Source organism: Morchella importuna (genome assembly GCF_003444635.1).
Source record: "Morchella importuna strain M04M26 chromosome Unknown Morimp01GS011, whole genome shotgun sequence".
NCBI lineage: Eukaryota > Fungi > Ascomycota > Pezizomycetes > Pezizales > Morchellaceae > Morchella > Morchella importuna.
This window is the reverse complement of record NW_025763408.1, coordinates 985,862-1,003,273: the sequence shown is the minus strand read 5'-3', so window position 1 is coordinate 1,003,273 and position 17,412 is coordinate 985,862. Positions and strand designations below refer to the sequence as shown.

The 17,412-nt window shown below is 45.1% G+C and overlaps 3 protein-coding genes across 3 annotated transcripts; 1 reads left to right on the top strand and 2 right to left on the bottom strand.

The window, feature by feature from the left end:
• Window positions 1-1,471: 1,471 nt before the first annotated feature.
• On the bottom strand, window positions 1,472-2,729 carry LAJ45_04659 (uncharacterized protein; the record flags this gene model as incomplete). Its single annotated transcript, XM_046114236.1, has 7 exons — window positions 1,472-1,568; window positions 1,622-1,794; window positions 1,850-1,936; window positions 1,992-2,246; window positions 2,306-2,332; window positions 2,402-2,421; window positions 2,549-2,729. 7 exons carry the CDS (start codon window positions 2,727-2,729, stop codon window positions 1,472-1,474), a joined length of 840 nt encoding a protein of 279 aa, XP_045972758.1.
• Window positions 2,730-6,357: 3,628 nt separating this feature from the next.
• On the top strand, window positions 6,358-7,131 carry LAJ45_04658 (uncharacterized protein; the record flags this gene model as incomplete). Its single annotated transcript, XM_046114235.1, has 1 exon — window positions 6,358-7,131. One exon carries the CDS (start codon window positions 6,358-6,360, stop codon window positions 7,129-7,131), a length of 774 nt encoding a protein of 257 aa, XP_045972757.1.
• A 7,262-nt stretch (window positions 7,132-14,393) lies between these two features.
• On the bottom strand, window positions 14,394-16,935 carry LAJ45_04657 (uncharacterized protein; the record flags this gene model as incomplete). Its single annotated transcript, XM_046114234.1, has 3 exons — window positions 14,394-14,449; window positions 14,508-14,526; window positions 14,608-16,935. 3 exons carry the CDS (start codon window positions 16,933-16,935, stop codon window positions 14,394-14,396), a joined length of 2,403 nt encoding a protein of 800 aa, XP_045972756.1.
• Between the last annotated feature and the right edge of the window lie 477 nt (window positions 16,936-17,412).

Sequence of the window (17,412 nt, the reverse complement as noted above, 5' to 3'; positions counted from 1 at the left end):
ATAGTCTTTCAGAAAGGCAAGAGAGCCAGCAAAATATTGATCTCAATTTTCAACCATTTTGCTATCAATTCTTATAATTCTATAGCTATGTTCTTGCTATGCGAGCCCTTATGGCGGCGTATATTCGATACCAGGGTAGATGAATCCCATGAGAACAGGCTCATTATTGCTGAGAAATTCTTTCAAATGGTGATTCCAGTCCCGACTCTCGCGCAGCCTCACCTCATCACTACACCACTCTTTGCACGAGCAAGCAAAGACATGGGCCATAGGAGGCAGAAACACCTCGAGGCACTTATTTCTGCTCGCCTCGAGCAGCCTTGTGAATAGGTGTAGCTAATTAAAGCGTAACCCTTGCTGCCTACATGGAGAGAAGAGGTCCTTCTTTCTCCAGAGATGTCTAATAGGTGATATCATCTTGAGAACTGCCCAGGGTGTCTGTCCTGAGCTCAACGTCATTGCCCTTTCCCGGATCTTCCTGGCCCGGTGTTTCTCCTCATTTCCAAACATCCTTCAGCTCAAAACATCTCTTGTCTTTTTTCGCGTCTTATGTGAGAACGAATCGATGTTAATTTGAAATTAAGGTGGAATATGTAAACGCACACCCTATCTGTCGGCGGAGGATACGCAATATCCATCTATTCCAAATATTCTTTAAGCGCCTGGACGTTCTTCTCTGATGGGCCGGATATATTCGCACTCTTTTCCTCCTCATCGTATTGAATGTTGAACCAACAGACTTGCAATCTCAGCTAGAAGTGAAAGTTTTGATGACACGAATGCCAAGTTCAGTTCCGGACCAAGGCTTTAGAAGCCATTTGTTGGCATAAACGAAGGATGATTATTGATTCTTGTTGCTGCCTGCTCTTTCCTTTTCTACCATCCATCTTTGGTTGGGGCAAAGGCGCAGTAGACTCGAGATCCCTCCTGTTAGGATAGCTATGTAGGTCTCAAGCTTTTGTTTAGAAGCCGTTAATCATCTGCAGGTGCTGCGCGGTTTCCTGGGGCGTTGGACAGTTGGGCAGGGGGGTGTTGCGCTCGGGCTGCGCTTGTGACGTCACGACTTCCGACTATGGGGAGGCAAGAAAAATCTTTTATGACAACCTTAAGTTAAATGGATGCCTACATGCACGTAGCACGTATGCAGTTGACTTTTGTCATCTATTACTCGCTCGTTGCGAGTAAGCAGGCTCTGCTAGGATCCGTTGTCTTGGCAAATAATTACTCTAACCACTCACCATCTTGTCAGCCCTTGTGCATTGTTTACTCCACTGACCTTCATTTCTCGCTCGATTGATACACTGATAATGTCCATCTACTGGCAGTTGACATGAAGTTGATTTTGTTGACTACATGACTTTGTCCTTACGGAAACAACTTGCACGAACCAGGGAAGCAGCCACGCATAGTTTGGATTAGATATACCAGATAGTATACATTGAGTGTCTATAATAATAGGCAATAATCTCCTTTAGAGTTTGTACTGGCCTCCTGTCTCATTCTCAATCATATCGAAAAGTGCTAATCCTGACATCCTCCCATACATAATAGATCCCATCACCTTGTGGCTAAATGTGTTTAAAATCAGCAAAGCTCTTCCCAGAGGGAGGCGTAAACATACGTTGTGGCTGCTTCTTCGTCGGCAATTTTGATCGGACTTCCACCTCTTCCAGCACAGGCTGCATCAGCCATGAGCTGAGTGTGGCAGCATTTCTCCATCGAGATGAACCAGAAGACAGCTTCTTCGATTGTTTTTCCTGTGCTTAGGATCCCATGGTTTTGGAGCAAAGCGACCTATTTACATGGAATAGTCAGAACATGAGCCAAAAGAATGGGATTGGATGAATACCTTCTTATCTCCAAGAGCTTCCGCAATATTCATTCCCTCCTCTTCTTCGAGAACAACGCCCTTAAAGTTTCTATAGATGACATGATCCTACAGCACAAGCCTCTCAGCATATTTACGAAGGTACCGGATATCAATGAATTACATTGTAGAACGAGCAGCTATCCTGTGTAATCATATCCAGCTCCCTCCCCAAAGTCGAGAAGGTCCTGCCATAAATCGAATGTGAGTGGCATGCACAAGCCACGTCAGGTCTAGCCTCATGAATCGCAGAATGTATAGCAAAGGCTGCTTGGTTTAAGCGGCGGTTTGCACCACCGGCAATTACTTTCCCTTTTGCGTCTACTTGGATGAGATCGCTGGCTTTGATGAGGGAGAAATGCAGGCCAAGTGGGTTCACCTGAGGTCAATCCAGATTAGGCGAAATCCGCTGTTGAGGCTTTACGGGCGTATGCTTACCCAGAATGTGCTTTTATCAACAGGATCCTTTTTTGCAGGGTAGATGGTAAGCGAAATTCTAGATGTTCTGGAAGGGGTGGGGGCGGCCAGCCTTACCCGTAGAGAAATATGGCCCGCTAAAGAAAAGTTCGAGAAGGAGAAACCACGTTAGAACAGGTACAGGTGAGAGTGAGTTACTATTCTTATCCATGGCTCCGCCCATTATCACTTCCCAGGGCCATGGTACGGAAACGATGCACGTACCGACACCTTCGTCGAACCCGTACTTTGCAAATAACCTGAACGCCGCAGCAAGCCGCTCCTTTAAAATCTGACACTCCTGAGCTTTATCGGTGTACGTTGGTGTCGCTAGGTCGTCCGGTCGGAGGCCGGTTCGTATGGGGAGGTCTGCGGCATCAACGGCGGACACAGAGGATGGAGGCATTGTTCTTATCGATTGATCCTGGCAAGGAGTGAATTGGAAGCTAGAAGGAAGCGGTAAACACCCTGTACCTGAGATCTGGTGAGGATTTATGAGGGGCGCGGGGTTGTTTAACCGAGGATACGGGGTTTTATCTGATTAGATCACGACGTTGAACAACGGATTTGCAGATTATACTTCTAGAAGCAGGTTCCACCAAAACGGCAGAAACACATGTGCTCCCTCGGCACCCTAATAAGCAATGGCACTCGACCCGGATGCATAAAAAATCCGGGGTAATTTAGTATGGATGAGACCACCACACCGCCGGTAGCTAATCTAGATACCTGCCATCTCAGGTAGGTAGTTATCCGGAGTTCCTAATAAAATATAATTCTAGCGGCTGCAGTCACTACAATGCTCCCAGGGCTTCTCTGAGTATGCAGTCACCGGGATCCATCGAGGACTATACTTCTTCAACCCACCGCTTCTGGTCTGTCCAGAAGATTCCTCTAAGTGGCAAAAGTGAAGCATAACACATTGGCATAAATGTTTGATAATTACATACATATATGAGAGATTTTATGTGGCTGCCGTTAATTACTGATCCGTTCACCACGAGTATTAGAGACTTTGCGTTAGGAGAGCCAGCTCCATTTTAGTAGCACTTGGCATTGTGACCAAATTATTCAGCAGAGCCAGCTCTTGTTTTGAAGCCAGAGCAATAACCAAATCCCCAAATTAGACCTCCGCTCCGTATTTTCCTCACAGCTCGACCAATACTTGTCTAATTTAAAAGATTTTTGATTCTCAAGATAGCCTGGAAGCATATCTATCACTGACATGTTTTAAAAGTATTTAAACAAATGTTGTGATTTGCAAGACTTGTCTTGAGTAGGAGGGAATGCTTGGCGAGGAACACTTCCAGGCTGCGCAACCAGTGGCAACAGCTGCATTCACAGCGCAAAGTGAAATAGAGATCCGGCTCCAGCTCCAAAATTCTTGGCATTTCTGTGACGGGCTGCAGCCAGCGCAAAGTCTCTATTGGGAATCATCATGTAAGGCCATAGGTATAATGAACACGCAAATACCTTAAAATCATATCTCTTATGCCGATCAGATTCAGGCTGAGCAACAACCTAATGGGTGCTTGAGTGACAGAAGGATTAAGGACTGATAAATGTTCTACTCGCGCGTCTTCGCCAAGAATTTTTCACCTGACTCGGTGAAGAAAGGGATTTCGGTGTTTCAATTGGTCAAATGCCTTGATCTCAGTCACGTTAAAATCCTTGGCGAAGACGCACGAGTAGTAATGTAGATGTTAGGCCTCCATGTCGATCTTATATCTTACTCCAGCCACAACGAGGCTGAGAGAATTACTCAACGCCGTTGAAGGTTTCCTGCATATCTTTACTCTACCGACGGGTGAAGATCGACTAAGTGTAGTGGCACTAACGGCTTCGTGGTTGAATCAAGAAATCTGACGAACCGGTTGAATAGGAATATTTAATACCGGACTGGAGTGACTCTTAATCCTCAGCTACATTTATCTAAGCTTTTTCAAATCATCGAGAAACTTCTTGATGAGCCACTTCCTCAAATTCCCTACCATGATTCGCTAATCACCTGGAGCGGCCCACAGTTAAACTTACAAAGAACAAGGCAGAATGAAGCTATCTATTTGGAATGGATGCTAGATAGAGATAGTGTTAATTTTCCGAGATTGAACCTCAGAGATACATATGTGGACGTATTAGGTGGTTGTAGTGAGTAAGCGCTTTCGGATTACTAGTCTAGTAACGATAACACTCATAGGCAATCTAAACCCGTGTAACACCAGACTAAAATGCTTAAATTCTATATATACTGAATTCAGAGACTATTCAGGTTTAATTTACCCTTTACGTTCCAATTTTGAACCGCCAGTCCGTTTTTTGGGATGGGCCAATTCCCGCCATAACGTTTCTGCTGCATGCATTACTTTGGGCCCGCACACAGCCCCATTACATCCCCTAGACCAACAGACCAATTTCCGACGTCTACCAACGCTTACCATTATACATACTTGATTACCTAGTACATGAGGCTTGTGCCATGCTTGACATAACTAGGGCAATGGAACGAAACGCGGTAGTCAGAGTGTAAGTATACGTAGGTGAGTATAGACTGAAGGAAGACGAAAATAACCCCGTGTTCGCATGGAACCATCATGTGAAAACCCCCCGGCGCAAGGCAATTATTAGGATGTAAACATCCTGCTTTTGTAACACGATCCCGAACTCCTACCAGTTTGTACAGTGATCGATGATTTTTGTTCATTTGACGTTGGTTCATGTTATGTGGTTATTTTAATCCCCCTTTCGGTACGATACGCTCTCAAATTCGGGAATGTATACATATCATTGGTCTACAGATCTCGGAGGTGTCACTGCCCGGCTATCACGTCACCCAGGTACGACTTACTTTTCCTCTCCACCTCCACCTCCACCTCCACCTCCACCTCCGCCCTTAGGTATCGAAACCTCGCGAACTTGGAAATGCACCGCCCGGATGGGTGACTGTTTGAGAAGTTCGCAAAAGAAGGATATAACCATTTTAGCAGTATGATGTAGGGGTAATTGGTGAATGAATTAAACAAAAAACAAAAAGGGGTAATTGGTGTGTATACTCCGGTAAATCTGCCAAACGTTAAGCTATGCGCCAACACAACTTACCAGATGTTTCGACGGTTACACAAAGGCTTTGAACTGAGTACTCAAATCCTTGGCAATGGAATCAGTTGGCTTCACTTTGAGACTATGATAGTTACCCACATCCGCTGAACTCAGGTAGAGAAGCTACGGCCAAAGAGGCATAGACTATATTTGTTATGGTCCACCATAGTCGGGATGTCAGGGGACCGGTAAAGAATGTTGATAGTTTAACTCTTGGTCCGGGAGTTTTCCAATCCTCGCTGTATTGGTATGCGCACCGGAGTTTGAGCCTCCATTAGTGGATGCGGATCGTGAGTTCATAACCAGGTTTTAACTTAGTTTGATCGCTGTGCGAACCACAATTAAGGTGATAGAACCCCGTCGTTCGTTAGAACTGTTGTACAAGGCTAACTAAGGAGCCAAGAGCCCATGCGCCACCCCGCTGGCCAAAGTTGAAAAGAAGCATACGCAAGGGCTGGAGAATAACGAGGCAGACAGAGCGTCCATTCTTCTACGTCTACCTTATCTTGACAACAACGTACTGCTCCATAATGATCCATAATATCTTGTTACGCCACGCCGCAAACATAGCTGTATGAATTGGAGTAGGGGAAAAGAAAAAGGCATTACTACGGTACCGCCTCGTCCTGCTAGTTAAACACCAGAAGTAATACTGTAGGCGTTGCATAGACCGGTTTCTCTCCCGGCTCGACTGGCACTCGTGGAGTCAGAACTTTTCCAAGCTATACCGATTAAGGCACACAACACTTTGCATATATAAGATTGAAACTTCACCTGTTTAGAATAAAAGGCGAACAAAGTCTCTGATAAAAATCTACATGCAACAGACAAACAAGCAGACATACATACATACATACACAAACATACATACGTCGAAAAGATAATATCCAAGCACATTTCATCCAAAGGTCTCCTTAAAGTGGATATATATCTCAAGCATGAATTCAATGAACCATCCTGAGGCCGCCCAGGTCCTCTCCCAGGCCTCATCGCAGCAAGCTCTGTCTCCCACAACCAGAGAAAGGAAACGCCGCCATTTTAAGTGGCCTGTTCTCTGTGCGCATCTCGTTTATGATCTTTCGTCTCCGGTATTTTCAGCAGCAGAGATTGAAATGGTCTTCAGCGCACCGTCCGCAGAAGAAGAAAATAAGACACCAAGTTCTCGAGGGAATGGCTGGGGGTCATTCTTGAATAGCCGAATGGAGCATATCACAAATCGCCCCGCCTGTCAAAAACCGACAGCGATCTGCGTCGGGGAATATAGTTCCGCGTCTGTTGCCCACCCCTGCGAAGTTCACGGAGTGGGACAGATATTTCATGGTTGGGACGATCACCCGTCGGTCAAGAAATTCAAGCAAATGATTGCTTCCACACCGGTCATCAAACCCTCAGGAAACGGCCCGGCTGATATTCTCAAGGGTTATCTTGACGAGTACGACGGAAATCGATCACCATTAGATGTCACTTGGGTCTTAAAATTCCTGTTAATGCCGGTTAAGAAAGCGACCCAAGGGGAAGAGGGCAAGTGGTGGGAGTCGGAAGACTGGCAAGATCTCTGTAAGCCAAAGGTTATCTCAGAGAAAGACTTCAGACCGGTGGCCCTCATATGCGTTAGGGACGATGGATTCAAGAAGGATGAGCTCTCTAGAAAGCTTATTGAGTTCGGAAAGCTGTTTTCTGTCGAAGTTATGGTTGTTTCGAGTCTTGGGTGAGATCGGAATGAAGAGTCGAAGGGTCGTCGTCTTATCAACGCTTTACTATATTTCATTTCACTGGTATTGCAAAATATGCATGCTACATAAGATGTTTTTCTTTTCATTTTTTCGTTCTCTTTGTTTTTTGTTGGTCAAGGGGGGAGTACCGGGGTCCAGTTTAAGGAGTTTAGAGGTTTTTATTCACGCATTGCTTTGTCATAATTGCATATTTATCTAGAAAATTCCTATAAAAAGAGCTGGTATTCTCTATTCCTTTGTTCTTCTTTTAGTATGGCGTTAATTGGCCTTTTGTGAGCGTTATATTATTATGTAGACTAGAGATTTCTTCCTATATCTCTACGTACACCCCCAGGAAAAAAGTGAGGAAACAGCGAGTAGCGTGACAACGGGTGCCTCCAACTTGACACCCCCACACCCGCAATACAACCCCACGAGTATTCCGTGGCCATGCCTTTTGGCAAGTCTGGAAAGTGGATAGAGGCTACTCCGAATGAAAACATAAAAGTTATTGAAGCCCAAGCTAGGGAAGAGTAGGAAAGGCCGGATTGGGGGAAATGTATATAAAAATCATTGACAGCATGCCAAAGAGAATTGCAGCAATAGTAAAGGACTAGGGAGATCATAGGGGGTAGTGAATATAGTTTAGAGGCCATAGTATCTATTCTGTATTTTATTGTTTAGTTATATTACTTCTTTTCATTTTTATCCCCAATTTTGCACCGGGGTTCGGACGGGTTGCACCCGCTGTTTTCTCACTTTTTTCCTGCGGGTGTACATGTGGTCTAAATACTTGCGTCCAGATCTATATGGACGGTGAGAGATGAGGTACAAAAAATAAAAAATCAGAAGCGCTTGATAATGCACCATAGAATTTACCCTTACATGTTCTTGTGGTACATGAACCATAGATCTGAGGGATTCAGTACTAGAAGACTGAGGGCAGAACTGAAATTGTTCCTTGCTGGAACACACATAAAAAGGATATTCTTTTTTTAGAAGAATCCTCTAGTCTATCTTTTTATATTCTCATAACCTTCGGGTTTCCCATTTCCCACTAACTGGGAACTAACTTGTGAATACTATTACATACAGTATGATATACAAGGGTTAAATTTACTACTATGACGCAACATTAAAGCCAAAACTATATCCGCTTTCATAACCACATCTTAAAGCATTTCTCTTCGCTTACCAACCTTCTTATTCAGATCAGAACCCTCTTTCTCGCCAATAAAAAACTATGTTATATTATAATAGTGGGGATAGAGTCATTGTATTGCAATCAATAATGGGCGCCCCAGATTTAGGATAGTTTTCGGATGTTGAGCCAAGTAGCGCCCTCTAATTGCGCGCTGTTCTCTTTGATAGAAGAGTCACAATCAACCCTTGAATCTCAAATCTACATGCAACTCGGGTATGCCAACTTAAGACATGGTAGCATAAGCCGATTCTCGCACGCAAGCCAAACAATTGAGACATGATACTTAGCAAAGATGGGAGGTTAAGAGGGGCGATAAGTGGTCTGTTTCTATGACACCTGCGGCACTGTCCCGTGAAGTGCTCTGGTGGCCCGAAAATGGGGCAGTGCAAAAAAAGAAATTTGCTAATTAGCTAATTAACTAGATTCGGGATAAACCACAAAATTCCTCAAATAAGTTAACTATAATTATACGAGAAGTGCGGCGTAAGAGTTGAGGTGAAATGTGAGCCACCGAGTGATACCACATGAATGTTATAGTCAGGACGGTTATTCCCTTGGAACGCGCAGCTGCGTGTATTGTAGATCTCAGTAATGAATACGTGGGGGTTGTTAATTTTCTTCCTACTAGCGCTAGTGTGATAAAACTCCTCCGCGAACCTAAGTCTAGGGGTATTAGTCTTAATTTGTCAAAGAATCACTTGAAACGTTACCACATGCAGATCTTAGTGAATTTATGGGCGTTAACTATCCGCTGTTAATATGTATGCAAGCCCTCCAGGGGCTACTTAATCCTGGATCAAATGTACAATGCACACAAGTGGTATATACCACTCAGTTTGCGTCGTTTACCGCCAACTGGGACTGGGCATACGTGGAGTATGTATGCATCGCTATGGCGAGTATTTAACTTCTATTCTGTTGTTTCTTCGTCTCCAGAGGGAAGAGGGCTTAGACGTTTATTCACTCTTCGACAGGGATATTATGGATAAATCCCAGCACCTAATGTGCAGGGACCACTAGGCGTTAATTTGTTTCGATGCTGTAGCCACGCGATGATCTACCTGCTACAAATTAGCGAGATGAATAGCAGAAGAGGATGTCTTGGAAAGTTTCAGGATTTGTAAGTGCGAGCTCCCGGATCCCATGGTTGGGCGCACCGCCACCCTGTGGTTACTCAAACCCAGTTAACTGGCTAGAGTATCGTTCGGCTCTGTCATAGATTTCCCGGATCTCCCGCAAAATGACATATTATATTAAAATAATGTTATCAGTCTTCTTCCAGATGATAAGCGATAAAACTGTTATGTTAAAACACGCTGCTTCCATCTGTGCCAGTTTCGCTCTCGATCTGGAACGGAGGCTTTAAGAAGGGCTATATTTGCTGTCAAATAATGTGCGTAGACCTGGACCTGGATATGTAATACGAAAGAGCTTAATTTCGCCGCAATGACCACTTGCTAGACTCGAGTGATAGACGATGATCTAAACACGTGATCGTAATGACATCTGCATGTCGCACAGGTAAAATACCCAATGGGGGGATAGAATCCACGCTTACTCCGACAAAACTCAGAAGTCCAAAAAGAATGGGGAAGAGGCCACTTCACCGGTAGTGTAGCCTGTAGGCAAAAAGCCATGGGCTCATATTAGATCATCAAGTGGTTTATGCCCCCTTTTGCCGTAGCGAGTCACGCCAGTTGAGTTAGATTTCGTAAAACATGAAATGAGACTGAGCAAGTGCAGCAGTTATCAAGAGGTTGATATTTTACCAGTTCCACCGGGCTATATATTACTGATAGGATAACAGGGGATCATATATATATATATCTGCCTGATGGCGGACAGTGAGCGCATAAATGTATATATATACAGTACAACTGAGTGTGGCTTCGCAATGACCAAAGACAGCTCTACCATTGGTCTCAAGCCTATATCCACGATTAGATGTGATTCGCCATTACCCCTCGAGTGTGTCTGTGTTTGTGTGTGTGTGTGTTTGGGGGGGGGGGGGGGGCGTTTGACTGTGCCTTCAGTGCGTTCCTGGCCTCGTTCATTAATCTTAGATTTCGGATTTGGTGGAGTCCTCTCAATAGCGGTTGTTGCTGATTTGGAATCCTAGAGGTTTCGGGGGGAAGATGAATCGCCGGCGGTTTCTTGATATTGACAGGTTTGTAGGAGGTGGGTATAGAGTTGTGTGACGTTGGTCCATGGCACGTATGTATGTGTATCACGATGAGAGTTTAAATTTATGGGACGAACGGCCCGATCGGTCATGATCACCTGACACGACATCTAAGAGCGCATCCATGATTGTGTTCGAGTAAACTATAATTGGCTACTTACATACATACACAATAAAAATGTAATGTCTGCTTTCTAAGGGCTTCATTATTCCGCCACCTATCCCTCCATCTATGGCCACTAATATCTCAAACGCCTTTCGGGCTAGAGTGAGCAAAACCGATCATCATCATCAGTCCCAGCCTCAGATTTTCGCTCATGAGCACGATGGTATAGCGAGGAAACAGTATTTGAGCAAAAGGAAACAGTATATCCTCTGAAAGTATCTCCGGGGCGCAGTTTGGAACATGTCTAAGGTGGCTAATAATTTCACTACTCAAGGCAGGCTTATTTCACTTACCTTTACAAATCGGCTTTACTGTGGGCGTATGAGTAAGTAGCTATCCCTAGAGGGCTGCTAATACTGACGTCGACTGGGTGGAGAAGAAATTCCTCCCATACTCACCCCCAGAAGTACATGTGTTCGAGCTGTTCTAGTGTCAGCATATTAGGACGATCCAAAACGAGGTTTTTTTTTTTTTTTTTTTTGTTTAATTCATTAATTGCATGCAACTTTACAGTTATGGCAATACCCCTGAACTGCCCCTTCTCCTCCGCCTCCTCTCACGTATTTCTGACATAGGAAATGAAAACACTAAAGCCCTCTTTTTTTTTTTTTTTTTTTGTTCTATTCCTCGTTTCCCGCGTCTTTCAGCGTCCCCCACCCGTACCCTAGTTCCCTTCTCTCCTCCAAAACGAGGTTCAAGGAATAGGTAAGACTAAATTTTAGTCATAAACGGGGGGGAAGGGCCGACCTGTATTATATGAGTTCCTCTCGTATAGAGAATTCGTTAGGTCTAGAAAAATCGGGATACTGATCGATAGGCAACTGGAAGATGAATTACTTAAATCAAGAACTTCTTTACCAGACGACTTCAACAACATCCTGGATTGACATAAATCACTCAATGGCTGTTCTCTACTAAAACGTGAGTACGTTATATACATACCTATATTTCCACTCATAGGATTCATTGGAGGCACCGTCTTCAACGGCAAGATTTGGTGCACATTAACAGACCAATACTATCTACTTGCCAAGACTCGTGGCGCTTTTGGGGGTGGTTAAGGCCCGCAAAACCGTTTTTCTTTTCTTGCTCAGTACTGAAATTTGATTGACCTCTTATTATTTCGATTCTATTCATGCAGAAAAGGGACAAAGCTCGCCCGGAGATGGCCGACTAGTATTGTACCGGGCTCAAAATCCTTTGAGTTGGTTTGTCTATCTGGCGCGCTGTGCCCATTGTGCGGACCTTGATACCGCTGTTACCACTTCGTGTCCTACCGTTTCGTGGTCTGGTAGCATAGGAGTTCTCCGCTGAGACAGGTTTCTGCTCTATCTTTCAAGTATGGTGACCGTATCTCTCCTTAATTTTCATTCACACTTCTATGTGAAATTAATTCGCGTCTTCAAGTTGGTTGATGGTTGACATACTGCGAAATAAGATACACACCTATGCATGGTCATCATATAGCTACTTTAATCAAGTAGTAAGATATTATTAATCCTATCGAAATATTATATGACATCCAGTGAAGAGTTTCTCAGTTTTCGTGGACTCATGATCATTCACAACTAGATACTCGATGACTCTCGTATTCCGCCAAAGATCGATCTCAGTCAAGTCTGGTGACAAGTTCACCTTTGAGTGGCATCATGACTCTAGGCTGACTAGCTGTTATTTCATTGCGTCTCTGGACTCCCTCCCTGCACGTTCACATTTCTGCCATTTTGCATGGCTCTTAATGCTGGGAGTGGGAACTATAGCCCACGAGGGCCCGGTCAACCCCGCATACATAGCCCCCACTGCGAGAAACGACGCTGGAAATCTCTGAGCAAAGATTGTTCAAGGTACCGGTACAATATCCACCTAGGGGTGAGAACAAGCTCATTTCCCTCGTACTACTCCCCTTCGATCCTGTATCACATCAGTACCTCTTGTCCCACTAGCTAATGCACATCAGCAAGGCTAAGCATCTTACCACCACCAATCTCACTCCCGGCAAGTATATACATGTACCTCCCCGCCTCTAGGTTGCCACCACAAAGGCAATGTCTCCTACACCAGTGGCCTGCCCGCAGTGCGTATCTATACATGGATGTATTCAGATCGGAGTGGTTTCCGCTGGCGCCAACACGCTCCCCGCCGGCATGTCATTCCAAGGCACATAAGACCTACGTAACGACCGTGCCGCAGCGCCATACGCACCTCCAGGTCCGGCGTTCCGTATTAGACGGTTACACAAAGGCGTTGGGATCCAGGGATTCGGGTATAGTGACGTTGCCGCCGGGCCCAACCGCCGGGACTGGGAGTGTGAATGAGATTTGTGTATCCTTTGCGGAATTTCGAGTGAGCAGTCGCTGATTTGTGCCAGTGATGCGGTATAGGGAGTGTGGTGAGGTCAATTGAGCACACCGGTGCGTACTTGCATAAAGGTAATTGTTGTTGGATCAGTGCATGCTGTATAAGGAATGTTTGTGGGCACATCCGGCTTGAGTCGGGAAGGCTAGAGGTGGTGTGCTTACATCCACTAAGCTTACTAAAGGAATTGGTAATTGGATCGGGTGCGAGTGACCTACCATGACGAAAGCTGGAATGAGAGCTCTATTCTCTTTTGAAACAATTACTCCTAGAGCTAGAGCAGGTTCGGTGATATACATTTTCTTAACGCTTTGGACCCGCCGCTCGCATAGACGAGGTCTCAGTTAACCGGCAACAGACATTTTTCGAAACGGCCAATCAATCGAGGGCGAGTGATATTTGATGCATGCAATGCCACCACCTAGTACACATCAGATCAAGGTCATCACCCGAGACAATGCCCGTACCCGCCCATCCTGCTTCCTTCCCGCATTTCTAGCACCGAATGAGAGCTTATTGCCAACTGCAACTCACTCTGGTCCAACGCTATTCTCTCATCCCAGGCGCGGCGGTTCCCCGCCCGGTCAACGCTGCAGAGCTGCGGTATTTGTGCGGGGAGACATAATAACGCCGGTGCGGGCAGAAATATTTGTATGGGAAGTTCTTATAGGACAGATATGTGTATCACATTAGATGCGAGAATACATGCTTACATACTTTATATCAGGTTTCAGGCTTCCTTCTCGGCATCCCTGGAAGACTATCAGCGAGAAGAAAGCGAAAGGCATATTCCAGATCTTCCTTTTATTCTAAGGAGATAGGATAGCGAGCTAGTAGTGTTAGGTGAATGGTATGTACAGCCACTCTGCAAAAGTGTTCGTGGTTTCGTTTTAACGTCAGTGTGCAGTGTGGGCACCCTAATGTTGATGCCATTAATGCTGAGATCTAAAACAATGAAAAACATATAATATAGTCCGTAACTATATATAAAATAAGGTAGGTCATTGATCTTACTTATTCTTCATTGATTCCGGGCGCCATTGGTCACTAGGAGGGTCTTCTGTTGGGAGTTTTTGATGGCCCGCCACGGTTACATACGGAGAAATGTCTCACTTCAAAATTGGAATCACGAACACTTTCGCAGAGTGGCTGTAGTTGAAATAGCAAGTCCCCGTTGATATGTACAACTTGCACATATAATGAACTAACAAAGCTGTTTCGGGCCATACTCTCCCAATTTACGAGTCCAATAGTGAAAGGACAAGGTGAGCGATAATCTGAGAATCTCCAAGAGAATCTCCGACCAATAAACGACCCCCATAATACATGTCAATGAAAGCTACAATATTCGGTACTTAATCTCTCCTCCCAAGACCGCCAAAATTCGAGCCGTTAGATATGAGGGCCAGCAGTGCCGAGGTTAGCCTTGAATACTAAATAACTATAAGCTGATAGGTTACTCACAATATATAGATAGATGTTGCTTGACTTTCAAGTAACTATCACATAAGCTTTCCCCGGATATCGGGGGGAAACGGATTCCAGCTGGTCAAAGGGGCAAACATATACAACCAAGCTATCGCATAAAGCGTAATGCAAGGCTAGTATCTGCGCTGCATGATTTTTCGAGGCCATAGCCAGCTGGACCAGACCATTGGTGCGCCCAGAACACAACTCCTCCACATTCTCGGCAAATAGCTCATCCGCTTTGTATCTCTCGGAGAAGGGTTTCTTTATAAAATACGGAGGGGGCTGACCGGCTGGTGTGTCAAAGTCTATAAAGTGGGCATGAACAAGATTGTGCAAGATTTGATGTGGGGAGAGTAGCACGTCGAATAGCACGTCGGTTCCATCGCGACCATTCAGTGACCAAGCCACATACGATATATCGGGCTTCTCGGAAACGTAGAGACTCATGTTCATCTTTATCTGTGTAAGATCGCTTGAATCGTTGTTCTCTGAGATATATGGGTGTGTTTGGCCGAATTGCTGAAGCTCGGAGGATGACTTAAAGTCTGATGGCTCATTAAAAGCTCGGCTGAGAGATTTCAAGCAGAAAGTTGCTTGTTGGTTAACAAAAATTGACCCTTGGCCTACGAAAATAGTCATTGCATCTCTTGGTCGTGCTGGATTCGATTCGAGGAGAGTGCTCATCACAACAAAAGTACCCCCGCTGACGACTCCAGCAGTGTCGTCATTCGAAGAACCGATCAACTCCATATGACCTCCAAGTAAATTAAAAGCGAATCCATGAATTGCCGAAATTAAAAGACAGTGCGTCTTGAAGATACCTTCCTGATTGCCAGTAGAAGCCTCGAATGACCTAATCGGCACGTACTCCATAAATCCCTCGTCATTCAACTTACAATAATACAGTTGCCACAAAGACCCAAAGGACGAAAAGATCCCGTTTGACCTCTCTATCGTACTGTACACTCTTCTGCCATCAAGACTTATAACATCCTTTCCTGGAACCAGTACAGAGACAAATGTAAGCACTGTCCAAAGCGTAAGAATCCTCTTGAAATCATCAAGACGCAGTTTTGTCCAAGATCCGGGTTCTTTGGCTGTATACACCTGCTGACTTGCATCATGTAGCCTCTTAAATGCGGTCAGAAAGGGGAGACCAAGATAGTCTATCAACGTTTCTTCCACGGTCCATTTCGGCAGTGGCCCGTTTCTGTCCAGAATCTTTTGTGTTTGTCCTTTGGCTATCTCTGCTTTTGCTTCTGTTATCCAGAGGTCTATGGAGTCAGGATCGATCCCGAGCAATGTAAGGGCGGTTTTTGCTTGATTCTTGTTTATCAGGTATGTTGCGGTAACACTTGGTGAGTTACTGCTTTTCAGGGACATGCCGGTCTGCTTGACAAAGACGGCTGGTTTCTGAGAAATATGATGTGCTGCCTTGCAAATGCATTCCCTCGCCAAATTCTGCTGCTCGGCATTATCGAAAATTTCTTCAAGCATTCTATCTACAACTGCCTTGGGGGATATTCTGAAAGAGGTTTCCACACTCGTTTCATGACGTTGTAGGGTGATCTCAACGGATGCTGATTTCATGACTTGAAGTTGCTTAGGGCCTCCCGCATCCATCGACACCTCAATCACCAGGCGAAGGTGACCACGAGATCCTAACGTAGCGCAATACTTCTCTTGTTGTTCCCAGACGATTTTATTGCCAATCTCCAAGGAGACACTTAGCCCAACTGTCTTAGAGGCAAAGGCTGCGAGCCAGGTCGCACTTGGTCCGACAGATGATTTGAACCTCATAACAACGTTCTGATTTGGTCGTATGGTGAGTACGGTATGAATAGCCCTTGCTAAATCTTGAGCAAGAGGAGGCGCTGTCAAGCTCGTGGGTGGCTTGAACTGCTTTGTCCCTGAATTCTTTTCAAACAGTTGCTCGAGCCCCCAAATAACATGGCCTATTTCCGGGTCGATAGGACAGCCAGCAACTTCATTGCTAACAGCTTGAAGCTGGCTTACTGATGGTAGTGAAAGCTCTGCTGGTCTCTCAAAAAAGCTCAGCCATTCCGATAATACTCTCGCTGTGAAGTTTGCCTCGAAGGAAGCCCGAAGAGCCATTGTGACTGCAGAAAAGGCTATTCCTCCTCTAGTTCTCGCCAATAATGATGGAACCAATGATATTCCGGTACCCACGAAAAGTGCGTTAGCTGAGAAACCGAATTTTTTTGCTTGGAGGAGGCTTTTTTCCACGACCTCGAGATGTTGGCTCGGTAGGTTCATAAATTGCCCATAGAACTTGACAAGTTCAAGAGTGTATTGGTCAACTCCGGCTTGCGATAGTCGACTCATCAGAGTAAGCGGTACGGATACCGTCATTGAAGTCAAGGATGTCCAGTCGACTGTCCCGTTTTGAGGGAAAGAGACTGACATGGTGGTTTATGTGGGAGTTTATGTGTCGTATGCTACAAAAGAATGCAAAATAAATATCAGCAACCAAGTCAAAAGGCCATCCAAATCACAATATTATATATAGCATACCTTATCAATCACTGCGAGCAGCGATACTCTTAGACTAATCGACTAGCAAGATATATCAAGGGAAGGTAAAGGTAGGTCAGGGTTTAGTAGTGCTGGTATTTCTCCCCCGAGTCTTATGTGGGCATATTTGTAGATATATGTATGTAGAGTTTCCCCACCTCTGACGCGCGCTTGTTTACGTACCCCACAACATCCGCCCTCCTCACGGTGTCTGCCGAGTTTTATGCAGCGGGCCGAGCCTAGCCTACTGTGACAAGCTGGGATCTCCGCCCCCCTCCGTGCCACGCGGAACCCAGCCAATCGCAGGGCCCGCTCCCAGGACTCGAGTTAAAACAGCTCTGTTCCCATACCTGATTGGTTTCTGGCTGC